We start from the raw sequence: 18,057 nt of genomic DNA, 5'->3' as shown, positions 1-18,057 counted from the left end.
GTCAGTCAGTAGGATATATTGTCTTCCAAAAAGGAGTTGCTTCAGTTTTGTGACCACAAAGACAATCAACAGTGCTCTATGTTCGAGTAGTTTTGCTCCTCTGGAGTCAACTTTATTGATACATATAAAACTGAATGTTCATCTTGAGAAAGAACTCGCGAATGGTTTTTTCGGACGCGACAGTAAAAACTGTTGCTTCTTTTTGCAAACTGTTTAGCTGTACAAGTGGATAAGCACATATTTCATTTTTATATAGTCAAAAAACCGTCTGTTAAATATTGTCCTATGAGAAAGCGCTATTTTCTTGTCAATTGAGGATAGCTTTTTTGTTGCGAAATCGGGAACAATTCTTCCGTACAGGTTTGATGACCCAAAAAACATTTCGAGTGGTTTGTTGTTAGTTGGTGCAATTACTTTTTTTTGTTTTTCAACATGTATGAGAACTGGTGCTATTCCGTCCTTTGAAACGGAGCATGCCAAAATACTAACGCTACTGACTGGTTTCTTATTGGCTTTTTTCATTAAGAGTAATTTTTTCTCACGTAGTTTACTATTAACTGAAGGAATTCTCTTGTCTATCTGCTTATTGATAGTTCAAGAAACCAACGGTTTAAAAATCACAACATTTTTTATTCTTTTGACGGTTGATTCGAAGCAATTCTGCATTTTTAGAGAAGTTTTTCAATCCGTGAGGTAGTTGGCACATCTTGAACAGCGTCTGCAATGAGTTGAATGTGCAAATTTTTTCTTCAAGATCAATTTGATATTAAGCACCTGAGAGATCAGTTTTGCTAAATTATGGGGGCCCATGTAGGTTGCTGGAGATCGTCTCCATTTCTAATAGTGGGTAGTCCCCATCCATGACCTTGTCAGTGATATGCACTTTCAATTCCACGCAAAGTCTCAGTTCTCCACTTTTCTCTCACTGACATTTAGCTGTAGATACAATAGTGACTCCTCTTGGCTGTACCGTTTCAAGGATACCCTGTCTGATCATCTGTTGCAGCTTCTCTGCGACCTCGTCTTGAAGAGATAGAGGTATTTTCCTGGTTTTGCAGAACATTAGCTGAAATCAGCTTCACAAGAGCTTTGCAAACATTCCCTGCAGGAAAGTGCTCGGTTGTGAAGTGATTTACACCGTATTTGGGTGAAACTTTTCCTCAAAGCTGTCCAAATTCTTTGAGTGTGTGTGCTTGCTTTCTACTCGACATCACAATTTAGAGATCCCAGAAGCTTTAATTGATGACCATCATAAGCATTGAGATGTCTTTCTTTACCATCCAACTAAGGTTTACCTAGCTGAGTCTATCATTTAGATGATATCACTGTGCTATCCGCACCTGTGTCTGCCTGTATTTTTAATTGCTATTTAATTTTTTTTTGAAATATAATTCCCTTGTCACAGGCATTTTTTTTGTTCTTTTTAGTATAAAACATTCTCTTCTCCACTCCTGGAGATGCTTCATCTGAAGAATTGTTTTTTTCTGTAAAAGTTATTTTGTTTATTATGCATACATGAATTTAGCTGTGGTTGATTTCTACACGTTTTTGAGATGTGTTCCCCTTTACTAAGCTTAGGAATTGCATCTTGCCCCCACATACTAAGAAAAAGATTGGTTACCTATATGTCCAACAGTACCATCGATGTTGATATTGTCTTATCATCTTTTTTCTTTGCGCGACTTTTTGGAATAAAAAACAATCCACGCAGTAGCTGATTCTGCATTCTGTAGATCCGGAATTGTTCTGTCTGCTGGTAGTCTGGACACCATTGTCGTGGTCGATAACACGGGTCACAAAATTCAACATTGGATCTGTAAGATGCAAAAAATAGCTCGTATTTACAATACTTATCTATGCGAAAATTTTGGGAGAAAACTTAGATTAGCTTTAAAAAAATTTACATGATTGACATTCAAAAATATTTTGGGTTTCGAATCCCGTACTTAATTTTCTTTTTTCAACAATTTTCATGGGAAATATTCATAATCTTGGTATGACCAAGTGCGTCAGTTGGAAGTTGAAATCATATTTCCTTAGCTCAAAGGATTTCACTTCTGACACGTTATTGATGGGTCAATAAGATAATCGTAGTTCCAAGACCAAGTTAGAATCGGATTCATGTTTAGTTCTGTAGCCATTATTTTTTAACACAACAATAGAGCTCGTCACGTAAGTATATCTTTAGTTCTTCGAAACTTCAATAGAGAAACATCCAAGGTTTTTGATGTTTCTTCGAAACCATCACAATCATCGCCATCGAATTGCTTTCCTGGCAGATTAAAAAGATGGACATAAGAAGATTCCGTGTTGTGTGATCTTTATAAAACCCAGTCCAATTTGATAATGAAATACTTCGCTTAGCAAATCGATATAAAATAAATTGTAATGTAACGTAAAATTATAGCGGATATACGACTACGAACGCGAATTGCAAAGAAATAATATCCTAAAAATTTTGGAAGCACTGAAATGGACTGGGCGGTGTAAACCTTTCCTTTTCTTAATTAGCAGAGCAGCCGTTACACTTTTATAATCTAGATGACTCTTGAACAATTGGAGCTATCTTGCCAGATCTTGATACGGTCTTAGCGAGAGATGTGGACAAAATATTTGTCACATCCTGTTGAGAGCATAATTTTGTCTGACAAAAAATGAGTTTTTGAAGCAGTTGACAAAAAATTTTCTTCATCGAAGTTAACAGTTGAAAAAAGTTTTTAACCTTTTTTCGTAAGTGATTCAGAGCACTATATCAGAGTACTTAGTGGACTCTGAAAAGGAAAAAATAATATTCTATTGTCAAGTATAAACTTTGCTGTGCTATTTTCGATCAATATCACATTGACATTGCAAAACTATCATTGAAAAATAGTAAAAAAGGCAAAAATTATAGTTTTATAACTGTCGATGATAATTTTCATTGAGTATTGTTTGATGACAAGTATTATTGTACATTCGGCAAATTCACAGCCTTACTTGTCCTTTTATAAAAGGCGTTGTTAAAAAATTTAGCGATAAATATAAATGTTGCCGAATAATACCCCACTGTTTTAGCGCACGTGCATTCAAAATTATCACTATTTTGCTACCTTGTTCGGCAAAAACAGTACGTTTGTTAAATTTTTTTAAATTGCTTTTAATACTGGGCAGTTATTCTTCATTCAATAGAGAAAATATTCTGATTTGGCTTGAATAACAGACGAACTTGACACAAAGAGCAACTTTTTATGCGAAGTTTGACTTTACGATGGATAAAAAATCACAACTTTCCTATGAAGATCTTGAGTTAAAAGTATTATAATTGTGGAACATTAAGCAAGGTTTTCTAGCTTCTAACTTGGGTCAATCTACCCGCGTGGCACATTACAGAATCGTCAACAAGAATTTTTTGGGATCCTCTATAGAAAATTCAAACACTCATTCACGCTGTCTGTCATCAAGAGTTTGAATGAGAATCCTCTCTTTAAAATTAATAAACTGAAAATTGTTTAAAACCTGTGCAGTCAGATTCTACTAGCAAAATTTTCAGCTGGATCATCCCGACTTTCGTTCACTGGGTAGAAATTTTCAAGTTAAAACTGTTTGGATATTCTGGGTTTACAAACCTACACTGATTATGATTTGTTAGCCCTGTTAGACCCTGTTAGACATTATATTTTTGCAAATCATTTTTTTTTGTTTATCATAAAAACAGGATTGGGATTGTGATTTCGCTTTTATGGTTTTGAGTTTTCAAAATGATTTTTTGAAAACTACGTGTCTCAGATTTGTTTTAAGTTAGTTATCGTAGCTGCTCCATTACCTGTCTGAAATTCAATTTCTGTTTACCAAGAAATGATTTTTATGCCTTCGAATTGAACAGTAACATTTTGTGAACAATCTGCTGAATGAATGAATGAATGCAATAAAACTAAATAAAGTGCGGCTCAATTTTTTCACGTTCCGCATTCACGAATTTGAGGGTACATTAGTTCGCTTTGTGCTTTACCTTTTAAACAATTTCAATTACCTTTTTAAATTGATCAATTATTTCAGGCGCCAAAGATAATTGCAACAATTACTGCAAGTCGGAAAACCAAATTTAGCAAACATTACAGCGAGAGAGGCAGAACCGAAAAAAAAGTCAATTTTATGGTTGAGTCGAAGAGTTTTTAGCTGTTGAGTGACAAAATTGAAAAAGTGAACACCAGAAAGCAAGAAGAGAGATAAAGTGGATGATTCAATTAAAGATGGCTGTTATTACCCATAGTTTCAGACGATAGTCTAGACCATACCTGTTGTGAAAAAAGCGCCATTCTTTTTGAAGTTTGGAGCAGACACGCTTACGCAACTGTGCGACAACTACACACGACCTCAAAAGCCAGACGAGACGTCTACAATTTGACCTTATAAACCCCGAATCGATTTTTTATCAAAGATTTGTTCCATTGAGACAAAAGGGCCGTGACCTTGGCGGCATTTACTCTACGATAATTTGTCTGCCGTGTAGAAAAGCATTATTAAAAAATTGAGTATTGTTAATGAACTTGGTTTAGAACAAGGATAGATTAAAGAAGTATAATTAATTTGGTTTTACTAACTGGCGCGCATTTAACTTCGAATTGAAACTTTCATTTCCTGTCAACGTTGGCGGTTATTACAGACAAAGATGAATTTTGGAGATCTTGGCTGTTCTGGGTTCCCAGTAGAGAACAGACTTTCGAATGACAAACTCTTGGATAAGAAGGATTCCAACAATAACCCGCTTGGTGAGTAAAAGTTCTTCCTCTTTTTATTTACCTATCCAACAATTTATCATTATTGTAATGAATTATATTGAATTGAATTATGAAAACCTCTTTCGTCTTCCCAAGCCCACAGTGGGAAGACCCCATTTTAAAGACCCTTTACCTATAAACAAACCTACTCCAAATAGAGGACAGTTATCTTGCAAAACAATTGCAAAAACTTTGTCCAATCGGATCTTGTTCAAGCTTATTTTGACAGATAAGCGTCATCTTACAACATCTTATCCGACTCTTTTCAGGATTATAAGTTATTGGGATTGGCTCAAGAGGTAAACCAATAATTTGATGTTTTGAGTTTGAGCTGAATTTTTTATACTCAATTTCTGGTTAGTTAATTAGTTTTTGGTTAACCAGATATTGTCTGTCACTCCATCTATTGACATGGGTTCTAACTTTCACGTGGTTCAGTTCCTGATGTTCTGTCATGATTATTTTGTACCCTGAGACACAAGAAATAAGATTTGAATTGATATGAACAATTAAGCAACATCTTGGCAAGCGCATACCAAAATGTACTCAAAGCATGTCAAGATTTATCACAAAAACTCAGCTTAACATCATCTAGCTAAGAATCCCAAGAATATTACGTTCTTGATGTTTCGCCACAATATTGAGACCCGTTTCACAGGGTAGTAACCTACTGCTTTTTGAAAGAAGGTGCTATCAGGAATATTGGCCGAAAGGGGATTCAGCCGACACGGAAGAAATGAGAAAATTACCCGACAGTTTAGTTCATATTGGCCCGCAAATCCGATTGACAAAATATCGCCCATTGAGCCACCCATAACAATTGCGGTCGGGTTGATTTGGTTAGTTGAAGGGGTCGATTAGTTCTCATTTTTTGGTTGTCTACCAAACTGGGCGATCCAAATTCGGCGATTGCCAAATAACTATTGCCTCTCAATAATTTAAAGTCAGTTTCCAATTGTGGTTCTCGCTTGCCACATGTTCAACAATTGTTCAACTTGTTCACATTTTGAAATTAAATTTTTATCAACAAGATATAACTAATTAAAACTCCCAGCGGCAAGAATTAGCTCGTTAAATTAGTCGCTATGACATTGCGAAAAGTTCGTGCGTCTCATTAAGATTAAAAGTCAATTTTAATAACTAGCAAGATAACGAGATTTGTAAACTCTAAAATAAGTGCCAACTTAAAAAGTTGTGATTAGGCCCGATAATTATTTCCCGTGATAAGAATTGATAGCTTGGCAAAGCAGAAGATTAGATTACGAAGATTAGTGGAACTAAAAACAGGCAATTGTAAACTTTGAGTGGCGCGCAAAAATAATGGGAGATGTGGGAAACATCTAAAAATGAGCCGAAACTCTGAAGAGATAAGATAAAGAAAGCCTACATGATTGTTTTCCACGATGCCGATCATTTCAATCAGTATTTGCATATCTTTACACAAAATGAACAATAACTCGATGTAACATACAACTTGAAATTTTCATTTGCTGCTGTTTCCGTGAGCTTTTTCGTGTTCCAAGACTCTTGATTTTGAGCACAGAAAATTTCAAAGCATGCATTCATTTGCTGTAAAGTTGTGGCCTTGTGGTTTTGTTTTTTTTGCACTTCTGTGATATAATGACGTATCGAAAAAAACGCAAGAAAGTGCCAGAGTGTTTGCCAACAAATTGCACATAAAATTTCAACAGATTGGAAACAATTAAAGATTAGAGAATACTAAAAAGTTGAATGCCAAATAAAGTTTAAGGTAGCGAGTCTTCATTGTACACTTGCGGGCCTCTCTGAGCCAAACCTTGGATAAAAGATACAATTGCAAAAAAGCATATAAATCAAGTGGACAAGCAACACCTTTTCTAGTTGGTGACAGTCAATCGTTTCAGTTTTCCTCCAAACACGCATTGATTGTCTTCGGTTTCTCTCGGGTTTTTCAAAATGACTTTTCAATGAAGATGAAATATCAGGTTTGTGGAAAAAAAGAGCAAGTCAGGACCTTTAAAGTATCGAGGTTTCTAAAAACGAACCAAAATGAAAAAAGTTTTGCAGAAATAGGATTTTATCTCGTGTATACTACAATATTAAATGAAACAGAAACGTACAGGTGCAGACAAAAAGAATTTAAACTAAAAATTTTTGTTAAACAGCAAAATTTCGGATGAAATTGTGCACGTACTACGAAAAATTCAAAGCAATGCTTTTCCGAGAGTTTCAATCAGCCATAGGACAAATCTTATAATACTTTGCGGTATAAAAACCTGAACAGTGATAAATCAAGGTTTTATGTAGCGAATACGAATAAATGAAGTCAAAACTGTGAAACAATTAGAAAAATCTTTAAATGGTAAGGGAGTCTAAGCAGGCGCAGTTACTGTGAAAGTGGACCAGCATCTCTTGCTTGTAAGACTAGTGTGCTAACCATTGGTCTATCTTGGGCGTCTCTATAACCCATTCTCATGTTTTCGATCCTCAAGGCTTTGTTTCTCTATTCAAGTAAACATTTAGCAATTAGAGTTGCTCGTCAAGTTTTTGCATGCTTATCTCAATATTTTAAGTAGAATTTACATTAGGTTGTTTTTTCTCCATTATATAAACTGGTACTGAGATCTCAAACTTGGGTGCATCTTAAAACCTTTCTCAGTTTTTCTGTTTCCGTAAGGTTTTAATTTTATAGCCAAATACAAGTTGAACAACTTGTCAATTTATTTCAATTTTGCACAAATTACATGAGTCATTTTCTCAAGATTTAACCTTAAATAAATTATCCAAAGGTGAACTTCGTTAAAAAGAAACACAAGCTCAAATATATTTAATAGCTGAAAGGTATAAGGAACTGTAGATGGGAGAAAACTCAATATTATTTAATGGGTATCCGATACCGTATGGTTCCAACTTCGAAACATTTTACCTGCACAAACTCACAAAAACAAATTATTTGAACAAGGATATAAATCAGGCTCGTTTCCTGTAAATTAAAAGATATGCGAAGAATTAATGTAGTGAATTGGCCCGCTTTTCTAATGAGACCATATTCAAGGCCCTGTATTTAAAAACAATTTTTATTTTTGTTTAAAACAACTAAATCGAAACATAAAAGGAAGAATGTTTTGTCAGGTATTAAAAAACTCGCTGTTGTCAGAATTGACATTTTAAAATTTTTGTACCGTTACTGTACGAACATTGTGAAATTGAAATCCTAATTTTCATTTAAAAATAGATAACCTTTTGTTTGAACCATCGGCAAACAAAACATAACGGAAGTGCAATGATTTAATGAATGGCATAAGATAGTAAGTCATAATAGGAAAAATAGGAAGCACAATAATAGGCATAAAATTTAATGATACACATTCAGAAAAACAACTTTGCAACTCGACTTACAATATCAAAGAGAATAAAAACGTGAACCGGATACTGAAATTGCTGTTCCGATTTCTGGTTCTGATCCAAATATGTTTTTCTGCGTCGATGCTCTGTTATAATTGAAAAGTATGAAAAATCTAGAACAGGTCTTGCGAAATATTATATTGAAGCAATCAATAAATCCAAAATTGTTTTTACTTTTTTAAACTTCAGATTCAATGCAGCGACATGTATGTGCATTCAATAAAATTGTTGAACAAATGTTTTAAATTACCAATTTAAAGAGATAGAAAGAGCATTTCGTTTAGATGCTACGATAGGTTATCGGAAGTCTTTCAAAAATACCAAGCAACTATGGGAAAAATTTGAGAAACAAATTTTAAAAAAGGCAAATTGTCCACAAAACCTTGAAACATAGTGTTCAGTGAGTTCTAAGGAAAGTTATATTTCAAAAACTCCTTGAATTTTCATGCAACAAGTCTTTAACGATCCTGCTTACTTATGGCACAATTTCTTATGGCACCAAAAAAAAATATGGCACAATTTCTATGCATCTTATCAAAAGTTTCGAGCTGAAATGTTTAATTTGCTGAAATGTTTTTAAACACTAGTATGAAATCCCTTAGTTCAAAATCAGTGCGCTTTTTTTTCAGTATCCTTGAATACCATCAAACTTCAATGCCTGCTGTATAAATTTAATTTTTTGCACATTGATAACTATGCCATGTTCGCTATTCATCAAACAGTGAACAACGCCCAACTAGCTAACTTTGATATAAAATTATCAATGACTCAGTTTTTGATCTCAGTTTTTATAGTTTTCCTAAACTTGTTCTTGAATGTAAACAAACAACTAATTTACTGCTCAATAATTTGCAATGCAATTTGCAATTGAAGGTCATTGTTTTGAATTTTTTGCAATGGCTGATAAGAATATCAACCTATTATTATGCGGTGAGATGTAAATGTTGCACATGTCGTCCATTTTTGAATATCGACTTAGTGTTTTCCGGTATACACTGTTAATCTTGCAAGATCTTGCAATATTAACACCCTAAATCGACTAGGGTATACTCAAAAATTGAATATTTCAATATTCCTCACATCGTTCCCTCTGCCCTATATAACCGTTATTTTTGCAGAAACGATATTTGTATTTCCTTGCAACAAGAATGAAACAAGAATGTCTAGGTAAAATGAAGGCAATTATAAAATCGGTTCTCAAGATCACTTGGAATAATCGAACTTTTAAGGTAGCTGATAACACCAAAACTTTGTAATCCAAAAACTTTAATTAATGCTTACGTTATATGCAACAAATTTTGTTTCAAGTAATACTTTCGTATTACTGAAAATTTTCCAACTTCCCCATGTTTCAAATCCATGTTGATCATATATGTATATTGATAAATTTACTTATTTAACGTTATGTATAAACGGGTATAAATCGGGGGGTTAAAAACAAAGCGGGGGCCCTAAGAGACAAGATCGAATTTCTTTTAAAAGTTTAACGAGACGCTTTTAACAACCTAAGAAATCATAAATGATACATCTACTGCCCGAAGAATGCAAGCATTCGAAAACCCATAGTTGATTTATTGATGCTACTGTAAGATATTCTATGAACTGCATGAAATGATTCATGATTCCTGCATGACTACTAAGAAATATATGATTCTTGTATGACTGCTAAGAAATCATATATGATCCTTATATGGCTACAAAGAAATCATATTTATTCCTGTTATGTTTACTAAAAAGCCATTATAAACAAACTCTCTGGCACGCATTAAAAGCGGGACCTAGGAGAAATTAAACTGACCCAGAGGCCGACAATCAACTGAAGTTTTTCTGCATACTCATGAGAACGCCTCCATGCGCGAGAAACAAAAATGCTCTCAAAATTAAAACAGGTTTGACAATGAGCACCTATTAATAAAAAAATGATTTGTGCGATTTTTAAGTAGTCATTGAAGGATCATACAATTTTTTTATGAAGGAGACTTTCATGAAGATTGAGGCTCGTGACAAACTTTTTTATTGTTTAACAATTGTTGTTCTTTGCTACAGAGGGGTCTCGTTGGGCTACGTTCTATGTATAATGAATTCTTGAATTTGATCATGATAAACTTTTTATCTCTAGAGCTGGTTGAGGCTTTCGACATAAAACTAAACTTAAAATATTGTCATTAATTTCGAAAGCCTCAACCAGCTCTACAGATAAAACGTTTATCATGATCAAGTTCAAGAACTCATTATACATAGAATGTAGCCCGACGAGAACCCTCTATAGTAAAGAACACCAATTATTAAACAATAAAAAAAGTTTAAATTTGTCACAAGCCTCAATCTTCATGAAAGTCTCCTGACTTTTCCAGGAAGTTGCGCCATAAAAAATTGTATGATCCTTCAATGACTACTTAAAAATCGTACAAATCATATCTGACCTAGTATGATTAAAAAGAAGTTTTTTTAAGGTATGGCTGCATTGATCGAGTTTTTTTCGGAATCAGTAGTTTAGGGCGTAATATTTTAAGCATTTTGGTGTTAAGTTTTATTTTTATGATACTACTAAGAAAACATACACATCATATATGACCGACTATGTCTACGAGGAATCATTCATGACCTAGTATTACTACTAAGAATTTTAAATGATGAGTAACCCGGGGAAGCGTTTCGCTTTATACTTCTTTTTGTACAAAACCTCTTAATTTTGCTTCCTTTTAGTCTTGCTTCACTTGCAAGTCTTAACTTTAATTTTCAGGTTTTAGATTTTCCCAGTTTTGATTTTAGTACTGTATCGGCAATTTTTTAATGTTTTGAGACACACTTCAAACGTTGAACTCACAAACTCAGGTTTTCAATGCCAACAAAGATTCGTCTCTAGCGTGACTCGTTAACTTCCTTGCAAACTTGAAAGCTTAAAGAAAAGCCCAACCGTCATATGGTTTATCAAAATTATTGGCATCGATTGGGTCAATCGATGACTGACTGTAATACTGCTGAGTCCCTCCGAAATGGGATTCCGTTCAGTGGCCAACAATGCTCCCGGTTTACAAGTCTTGAAAAATGTTAAGGAGATTCCACCAAGTCTTTCGACGGCTACTTGTGAACACTTTAAAACGATCTTGGAACGTTCTGTCGTGACAACGTAAACGGGGCCTTTGCAAGCAAAAGAGCTGCAAGTTTCAATTTTTGCAAGTTCTGAGTGTCAATTTCTATTTTGGTTTCGTTCTATCACCAACTTCAACTTGAGCCCTTTTTGAAGCAATGAATTTGAGCTGCTAATTGCAGTTTAATCTGTAATAGAATGACAATAACCTTTGTCTTTCGCCGTGCACATGTTAAGATGGCCTATAATAATTTTCCCGAACTATTTTTGTACTAAGAATAAAATGTTAATGAATTGTCTGATAGTACGATAGTGTCCCTGTTTCCCCAGCTGTCGTCTGAGACGCGAATTAATTAGGTGCATTGTCGCATTTATGTCCCTATCGTCTGGTCTTTTTATCATCTTTTTACCTGTTTGCTGTCTCTATACGTACCAGCATAAGTCGGTCGCATAACCTTCTGCACGTGTTGTAGTCTCAGTCTTGAACACATCAATCTTCCTATCTAGGTCTAAGCTGGTGGAGTAAGTGCATAGTTGCATAGTATGTCTGTGTTAGAGAGCACTATATAGCAGCTACTACATACAAGCATGTCTGTCCTAACTGTGCTCTTTCCCACCATCAGTCTATAAGAAAGCGATTTGACGGACTATCGATGGCTGAACTAGGGAAGGAAATCTACGGCAGCCAGGCAGGCAGGCAGGCAGGTATTGTTATTTTTGTAGTAGCAACACAAGTGTAACCTATACAAACTACAATTCGATCCTGTCTTTCCCGAAATCGCCTTTACTCTCCTCCGACTCGTTCCGATCCTTCCCTCGGATTTTCCCCCCAATCTTTTGCAGTATCACTTTACGTTGGCGTATTGTGGTGGTGCATTAAGCTTTCATTCGTTCGTGTCGTTGTTCACACGGGATTTGAATACCATGTTAAATTGTGAATGGGAGCAGGAATGGCTGAAGGGAAAGTGGGGGAAAACTGAAGATAAGTCTTATTTTAGTAAAATGTGACTATGACGAACATTTGTATCAGATGATATTTGTAAGTCGTCAGCGCGCCATCACGTGCCTTGCTTTATTCTCATTGGTTAATATTATTCAAATATTTTAATCTATTTTACGCTGGCAAAGTAGTCACTAATTATTTGGTGTATACTTTTAATTTGGATTATCATTGACACGCAATAAAGTTGACTTGTGACTAGTTCTATACTTGGAAGTGAAACAATTTAATAATTTTGCAAAAATTGCTGATTGCGAAATAAAATTCCCACAATTGTGACGAATTTGTTCACTTAGACAACATTAACAAATCGAAATTGCGGCGGCTCATTTTCATAGTGTAGAAAACGAGACGCAGAATTCAAGAACAAAACGCATTTTACGCAATTTAATTTTAACTTCTCAGCATTTTGAGATTGTCAATATTTCTGAAACTTTTACAACCATTTCATTTTATTTTAACTTTCTTTAGATTTTAAAACAATCCTCCTCTACTGTTTCTGTCATATTAGATCCCTTGTCTTATTTTTAATCATCGATTCCGACGAAAACTCACCTCAATCGGTTACTCCAGTTATGAGTCCACGTTCGCAAGCAGGTATGTAAAATTATTGTAGTAAACTTATGGATCTTTCTAATGTGTGAATCTTGAAAAGTTTTTCTAAAATAGAAGTGCGAAACAAGCATTTCTTAACTAAATGCATTTCCTTCTTTGTTGGCTGGAAATATTAGGAGTGATGCTTTAGAAATTTTCTCTAAAATTCAAAATTTGTTATTTGAATAAATATTACAAAAATTATAGAAAATAAATGCTTAAAATTTGTTTTCTAGGATCGGGTTGCGTGGGCAACTGGCAGCAAGTGTACAGTCGATATGACTGTGGCGAAGAAATCGGCTCGGGAGGATTCGGCCGAGTCTACTCAGGAACTCGAATCAAGGACAACATACCCGTTGCCATCAAAGACATTGCCAAAGCTAAAGTTACCTCATGGGCTAAAGTAAGCATCACCATTAAACATCACCATATCTAACAATTAAAAAAAAAACAAATCGACCAGATTGAAAGAATATTAAAAAAGCAATTGAAAGAATATTAAAAAAGCTTTTATTGAAAGTAGGATATTAATAATTGAAAAATAAATTAAGATAAAACCTGACTTCGGTTTAACCATCATTTGTTCGGTTTTAGCTTGAGGGACGAACTGTTCCATTCGAGATCAAGTTACTTTCCGAAGCCAGCCAACTGCAGGAAGGAATAATCAAGATGTACGAATGGTTCGAGACGCCGACTAGTTTTATAATTGTGATGGAGCGTCCGAGCGCGTGCCAAGACTTGTTCGATCATATCGAAGATTATCATACTTTGAACGAAGAGAAAGCCAGGGACTTTTTCTTCCAAGTTCTCTCAGTTACGGATCGACTGATGCAAATTGGAATCGTGCATCGAGATATCAAAGACGAAAATATCTTGGTTGATTTGCAAACCAACCAACTAAAACTTATTGACTTCGGGGCTGGGGCCTATTTTGACGGGAAAAAGTATTACGAAGACTACCAGGGCACTAGAGTCTATTCACCTCCAGAATGGATTAGACTGAGATGTTATAAGGCAGTTCCAGCTCTTGTTTGGTCTCTAGGTATCTTGTTGTACGACATGGTCATGGGTGACATTCCATTCCACTCTGACACCGATATTTGTGAGGCGTCATTATTCTTCTCCGACTCCCTTTCAGAATGTGAGTTCACATTACACACAACTGATCATTAGTTCGAGCCCAAAAATTAGGAATTTGAGCCCAGAAATTCGATTTTGACGTTTTCGAGCCCAATAATTAGTAATAAGATTTTAACCGAAGAATTTAATGAGTGAAAATTTCGCGATCTAATCAAAATAATTTTCAAATAATTTTTCAATACCGATGAAGTTAATCATTTTTAATATTCTTCGTTTATGATTTTGACTTTGTTTTAGCTTGCCAAGACCTCATCAGGCGAATGCTATCTCTGAAACCCGACAGACGCCCCTCAATTGACGATCTCTACAACCATCCCTGGGTGCGAAGTAGTCGCCGAAACCGCCAAACTTTCAACTCCTCCCAGTCTTTACCACGCGGGCATGGTGTAGTGCTCAACCATCACGACTCTGGAGTAGCGATGTCGATGTCAATGACAAGTTGTCCCGTTGCCTCCGAACAGTATACTACTCCTGTTGTACCCTCCTCAAATGCTATGACAACAACCACTACAACTTCAACCTCAAACTGCAGCACGGACAGTGCTCTGGATGCCCACATTACCTCTTTATCATCCTCCCTGGAGAACTCGTCAATGCAGTCACCCTCCAGTTCGATGGAGAAAACCAAATCGCTCTCCAGCTCCACAGCCGACTACACATCAGACTACGGCAGCTTGCCATATCACAGTTGCTCTGGTGACAAAGACTCCACAACGTGTGAGAACTCCTCAAGCAACAGTAGTAGTAATAACAGTAATAGCAGTGCCAGAACCACCGCAACAACTACCACCATCTCCTCCACAAACACAAATTCCACCAACTCCTTACAGACATCAAAACAATGCCCACCTATAAAGCAGCAGCTGAGATCAACCCATCTTCATAATTCGACCACCAACACTACAACCTCATTCACAACGTCATCATCACCTTTCGCAGTGTCCTCAACTCTCCAACAGCCAAGTATGGGTTTGGAGACGATACCATCCTCACAACTTACCACAGTAAAGAACAGTAGTAGTAACAGTAGCCACACAACCTCAATGTCTTGTCATTCCAATTCATCAGCGTCTGCGCGCGGGGTGTCAGTGTTTGCTCCCCTGTTTAGTTAGCGAAACCCACCACCTTAACATCACATCCAGCCAGTTAGCCCTTTAGCCCATCACGCTTCATTTACCGGACGGCGCCAAGATTGGTCGGAAGATAGATTGGAGTTACCTTAGTTCGTTTTGGCTACTTTAGTCTTGAGACTCGATTGCCTTGGCGCCAACGTTTGTGCTTTATTTTCATTCTTCTCCTTCTTTTAGACAGCAGCAACAACAACTTAGCGCGTGTTGTTGAGATATGTTTATCTTTTCATTTTTGCTCCATTTATTCCTTATTCCTTTTCCTACTGTTGTACATAGTTTTGAGCTTCCTCAGATTTCGACTACTCGACAACTTCATCTATTGAGTGCGTTACCAATGTCACTAGTTTTAGGACATTGATACTACTACCAGAAGTTAAAGATTGTTACAACAGTAGTCATTAATTTCTGATTGCCTCGTCTCAACGTACACTTCCTACTAAAATTACTTACCACTATCTAGTTTATCTAATGGGCTATTGATTTGTGTCACGCCCTTGTCCCACCCCACGTACCACCTATATCCTTGTTGCTTTTGACTTCTCTTTGACAGCACAGCTGACAGTTCTGACTTGATCTGAAGAGCGGAACGAGACACGTTTGTTTGGATGACTTTGCTATCGATCACTCTTCCTAAATGACATTACTGCTTCGCTTTTTGATTACTATGTGTGAATTAATCATATGCTTCTGACGATGATTTACAACTAGAAAGTTATCGAATGTCGGTCGAGGACTGAATCGGACGTCTGTTCAAGGCTGGTATGTGAGCATTGCTGTGATGGCTTCCGGAGTTACCGGTTTGCAGTGTCGCTGAGGACTTGTTAAGAGTTCGTTGAAAGAACGAACGATGACTTAGCGCGCCTAGTGCCTTGGCTTGCCATCTAATCATAGTAACAATCGAAGAAGAGAGGTCACCGAATTGTGCGTTGTCTGTTTGCGTGTCAGTGCAAGCGAGCAGCTCAGTTGGAAACGAGAGATGGTGACTTGCAGCGATGTACAAACTAATCATAAACTTCGCAGAAAACTAGAACAAAATTTAAGTTTCGAAATACCAAATTGTGCAATTATGAGTTTATCTTACGACAATTACATGTACTTTTACTATATTTACTACTACTATGTACTACTCGTTGTAATGTAATCTCAATTGCTAATTATGAATTTTAATTTTTCTAAATCTTTTAATGAGCTCTAGCTTGTCAAGGCCTTTGAGCAATAAGCCGCATGATTAATCATGATGAGCTTCTAAAATGTTGCAACAGTTACTCATAATACATCTTCTTGCGAAATATAGAAACTGCAACATTGAAACAGCTGGTTTTCAACGGTCGATATCTTGTTCGTTTTCAGAACAATTGTTTGTAATGCAAACAACTGTCTTTGTAGCGGCTCGCGCGTAAAAACTGACTCACTACAATTATAGCTAATTAGTTAATAAAGGTAAAGAATCCTTTATAGCACTCAGCGAGAGACTAAAGCTGACTTCATAGATAAGCTGTATTCAGCGTGCGTTACTAATGTCCGATAATGAATACGTAGTAAACCGTTGAAAACTTCAAGGCTACTTGAGTTTTTAAGACAGAAAATTGTACTTTTTTGCTAAGAAAAAGTCAATGCTGACCTATAAATGCCAATGTCATACAACAACCTTTTAGCTTATTGCTTATTATTGTGAAACAATGGACTACATAATTCATAAACATTTATCAAACTATATTCTACAACTCATTTTAAATTATGAAGCAGGAACAGATTGCCACATTTTCATGACCGTTATGTCTCAAGGTTTAACTAAACCCTTGAAATTACGCGATTTTCAAATATCATTTGAAGCTTTTGCAGTTTATGGACTGTGGTAACGTTCGCGAATGTATAATTCATATTGTTATAGCCACAACTTAAGCGATTTGGACAAAAAACTATCCCTTATTTGCTCTGAAAAGCAGTATAAATAGAACTAAAGCAGCAAGGAAAATGTTGAGTACAGTTACGCATGGCTTATGAATAAAACATTTGTTTGATTGAAGGCGCTTAAAAATACCGCTTCTGTATTAATCACGAGAGCTCTTTTTGTTCAGATTTGATCACATGACTGTGAAACGTCATTTTAAAATCAAATAATTGATCCAATCAAAATTGTCTATTATGTTTCAGACCTTTTTACTACAACTACGGCATTTGTATTCACAACGCTAGAATCGCTGCACAAAATTGAGCCGTATAAAAATGTATCTAACTCTTGAAATATGATATTTTACTAGCGAAATGTACGCAATTATTATGCTTGATAGAGCTGGAATTAATTTCTGACGCCACTTCTTAAGCGAGCACATATTTTAGATTAAAGGCTTCGTTTTAAACTACATAAAAGCAGGTTAAATAGACCATTTCCCCCAACGTGCAATTTGTTCCTAGCTTATGAAGATAGAACTCTTTGTTGTGACCGGCGCGTGATTGTTTAATTAGTTTCCGTAATTTGTACGTAGAAATTGTTTGTTCTCTGGTCAAATTTCCTGAAAAAGATACAATTTTGCTGTCTGCTTCAATGAATAAAGATTAGACATTTCAAAAAAGTCGCCATTTTCCATTTTTGTGAAATTGGTGCATGTAGGAAATTATTCGCATCTCATCAGATAGATCGTTTTTAATATCGCTAATTGACTCAGCAAATGAAATTTGGTCGGGCACGTTTATTTTCAGAGAGGATTTGTTTTCCTGTTGGCGTGATGAAATGAGACCGGGGTAATTTCTCCGCCTAGAACAGGCAATGACCATCCCCCTAATCAGAGATAAACCCCAACAATAATCATAAAAATAATCAACTTTGTTTGTTTTCCATGCCTCTTGCTCTCTAGCGGTGTTGATCTTTACTTTATTGGCCAAAATACCCACTTCAACGGCAAACGAGAGGCGGAAAGAGTGCGCGTGTGCGTGTGTGTGTGTGTGTGGGTGGGGGGGGGG

At 36.0% G+C, this 18,057-nt stretch overlaps 1 protein-coding gene across 3 annotated transcripts; it reads left to right on the top strand.

The window, feature by feature from the left end:
- The first annotated feature begins 4,058 nt into the window (after positions 1 to 4,058).
- Positions 4,059 to 16,273, top strand: LOC142353416 (serine/threonine-protein kinase pim-2-like). 3 transcript variants are annotated; one of them, XM_075405648.1, is made up of 4 exons: positions 4,059 to 4,748; positions 13,063 to 13,229; positions 13,421 to 13,967; positions 14,204 to 16,273. In XM_075405648.1, exons 1-4 carry the CDS (start codon positions 4,649 to 4,651, stop codon positions 15,076 to 15,078), a joined length of 1,689 nt encoding a protein of 562 aa, XP_075261763.1. In that variant the 5' UTR covers positions 4,059 to 4,648; the 3' UTR covers positions 15,079 to 16,273. The 3 variants fall into 3 exon arrangements, with proteins under 3 accessions (XP_075261763.1, XP_075261764.1, XP_075261765.1); XM_075405649.1 differs by lacking the exon at positions 4,059 to 4,748 and adding an exon at positions 11,796 to 11,937; XM_075405650.1 differs by lacking the exon at positions 4,059 to 4,748 and adding an exon at positions 12,423 to 12,829.
- Positions 16,274 to 18,057: the final 1,784 nt, after the last annotated feature.

Source organism: Convolutriloba macropyga, chromosome 14, assembly GCF_964194025.1.
Source record: "Convolutriloba macropyga chromosome 14, txConMacr16.3, whole genome shotgun sequence".
Classification (NCBI taxonomy): Eukaryota; Metazoa; Xenacoelomorpha; order Acoela; family Convolutidae; genus Convolutriloba; species Convolutriloba macropyga.
The sequence above is the reverse complement of the archived record's forward strand: the minus strand, read 5'-3'. Positions and strand labels throughout refer to the sequence as shown.

Excerpts from the sequence above, each read along its gene's own strand:
- LOC142353416 (XM_075405648.1), top strand. The coding sequence starts at position 4,649 with ATGAATTTTGGAGATCTTGGCTGTTCTGGGTTCCCAGTAGAGAACAGA. Across the intron at positions 13,230-13,420 it reads AAGTTACCTCATGGGCTAAA|CTTGAGGGACGAACTGTTCC; the intron begins GTAAGCATCACC and ends GTTCGGTTTTAG. Across the intron at positions 13,968-14,203 it reads CTCCGACTCCCTTTCAGAAT|CTTGCCAAGACCTCATCAGG; the intron begins GTGAGTTCACAT and ends ACTTTGTTTTAG.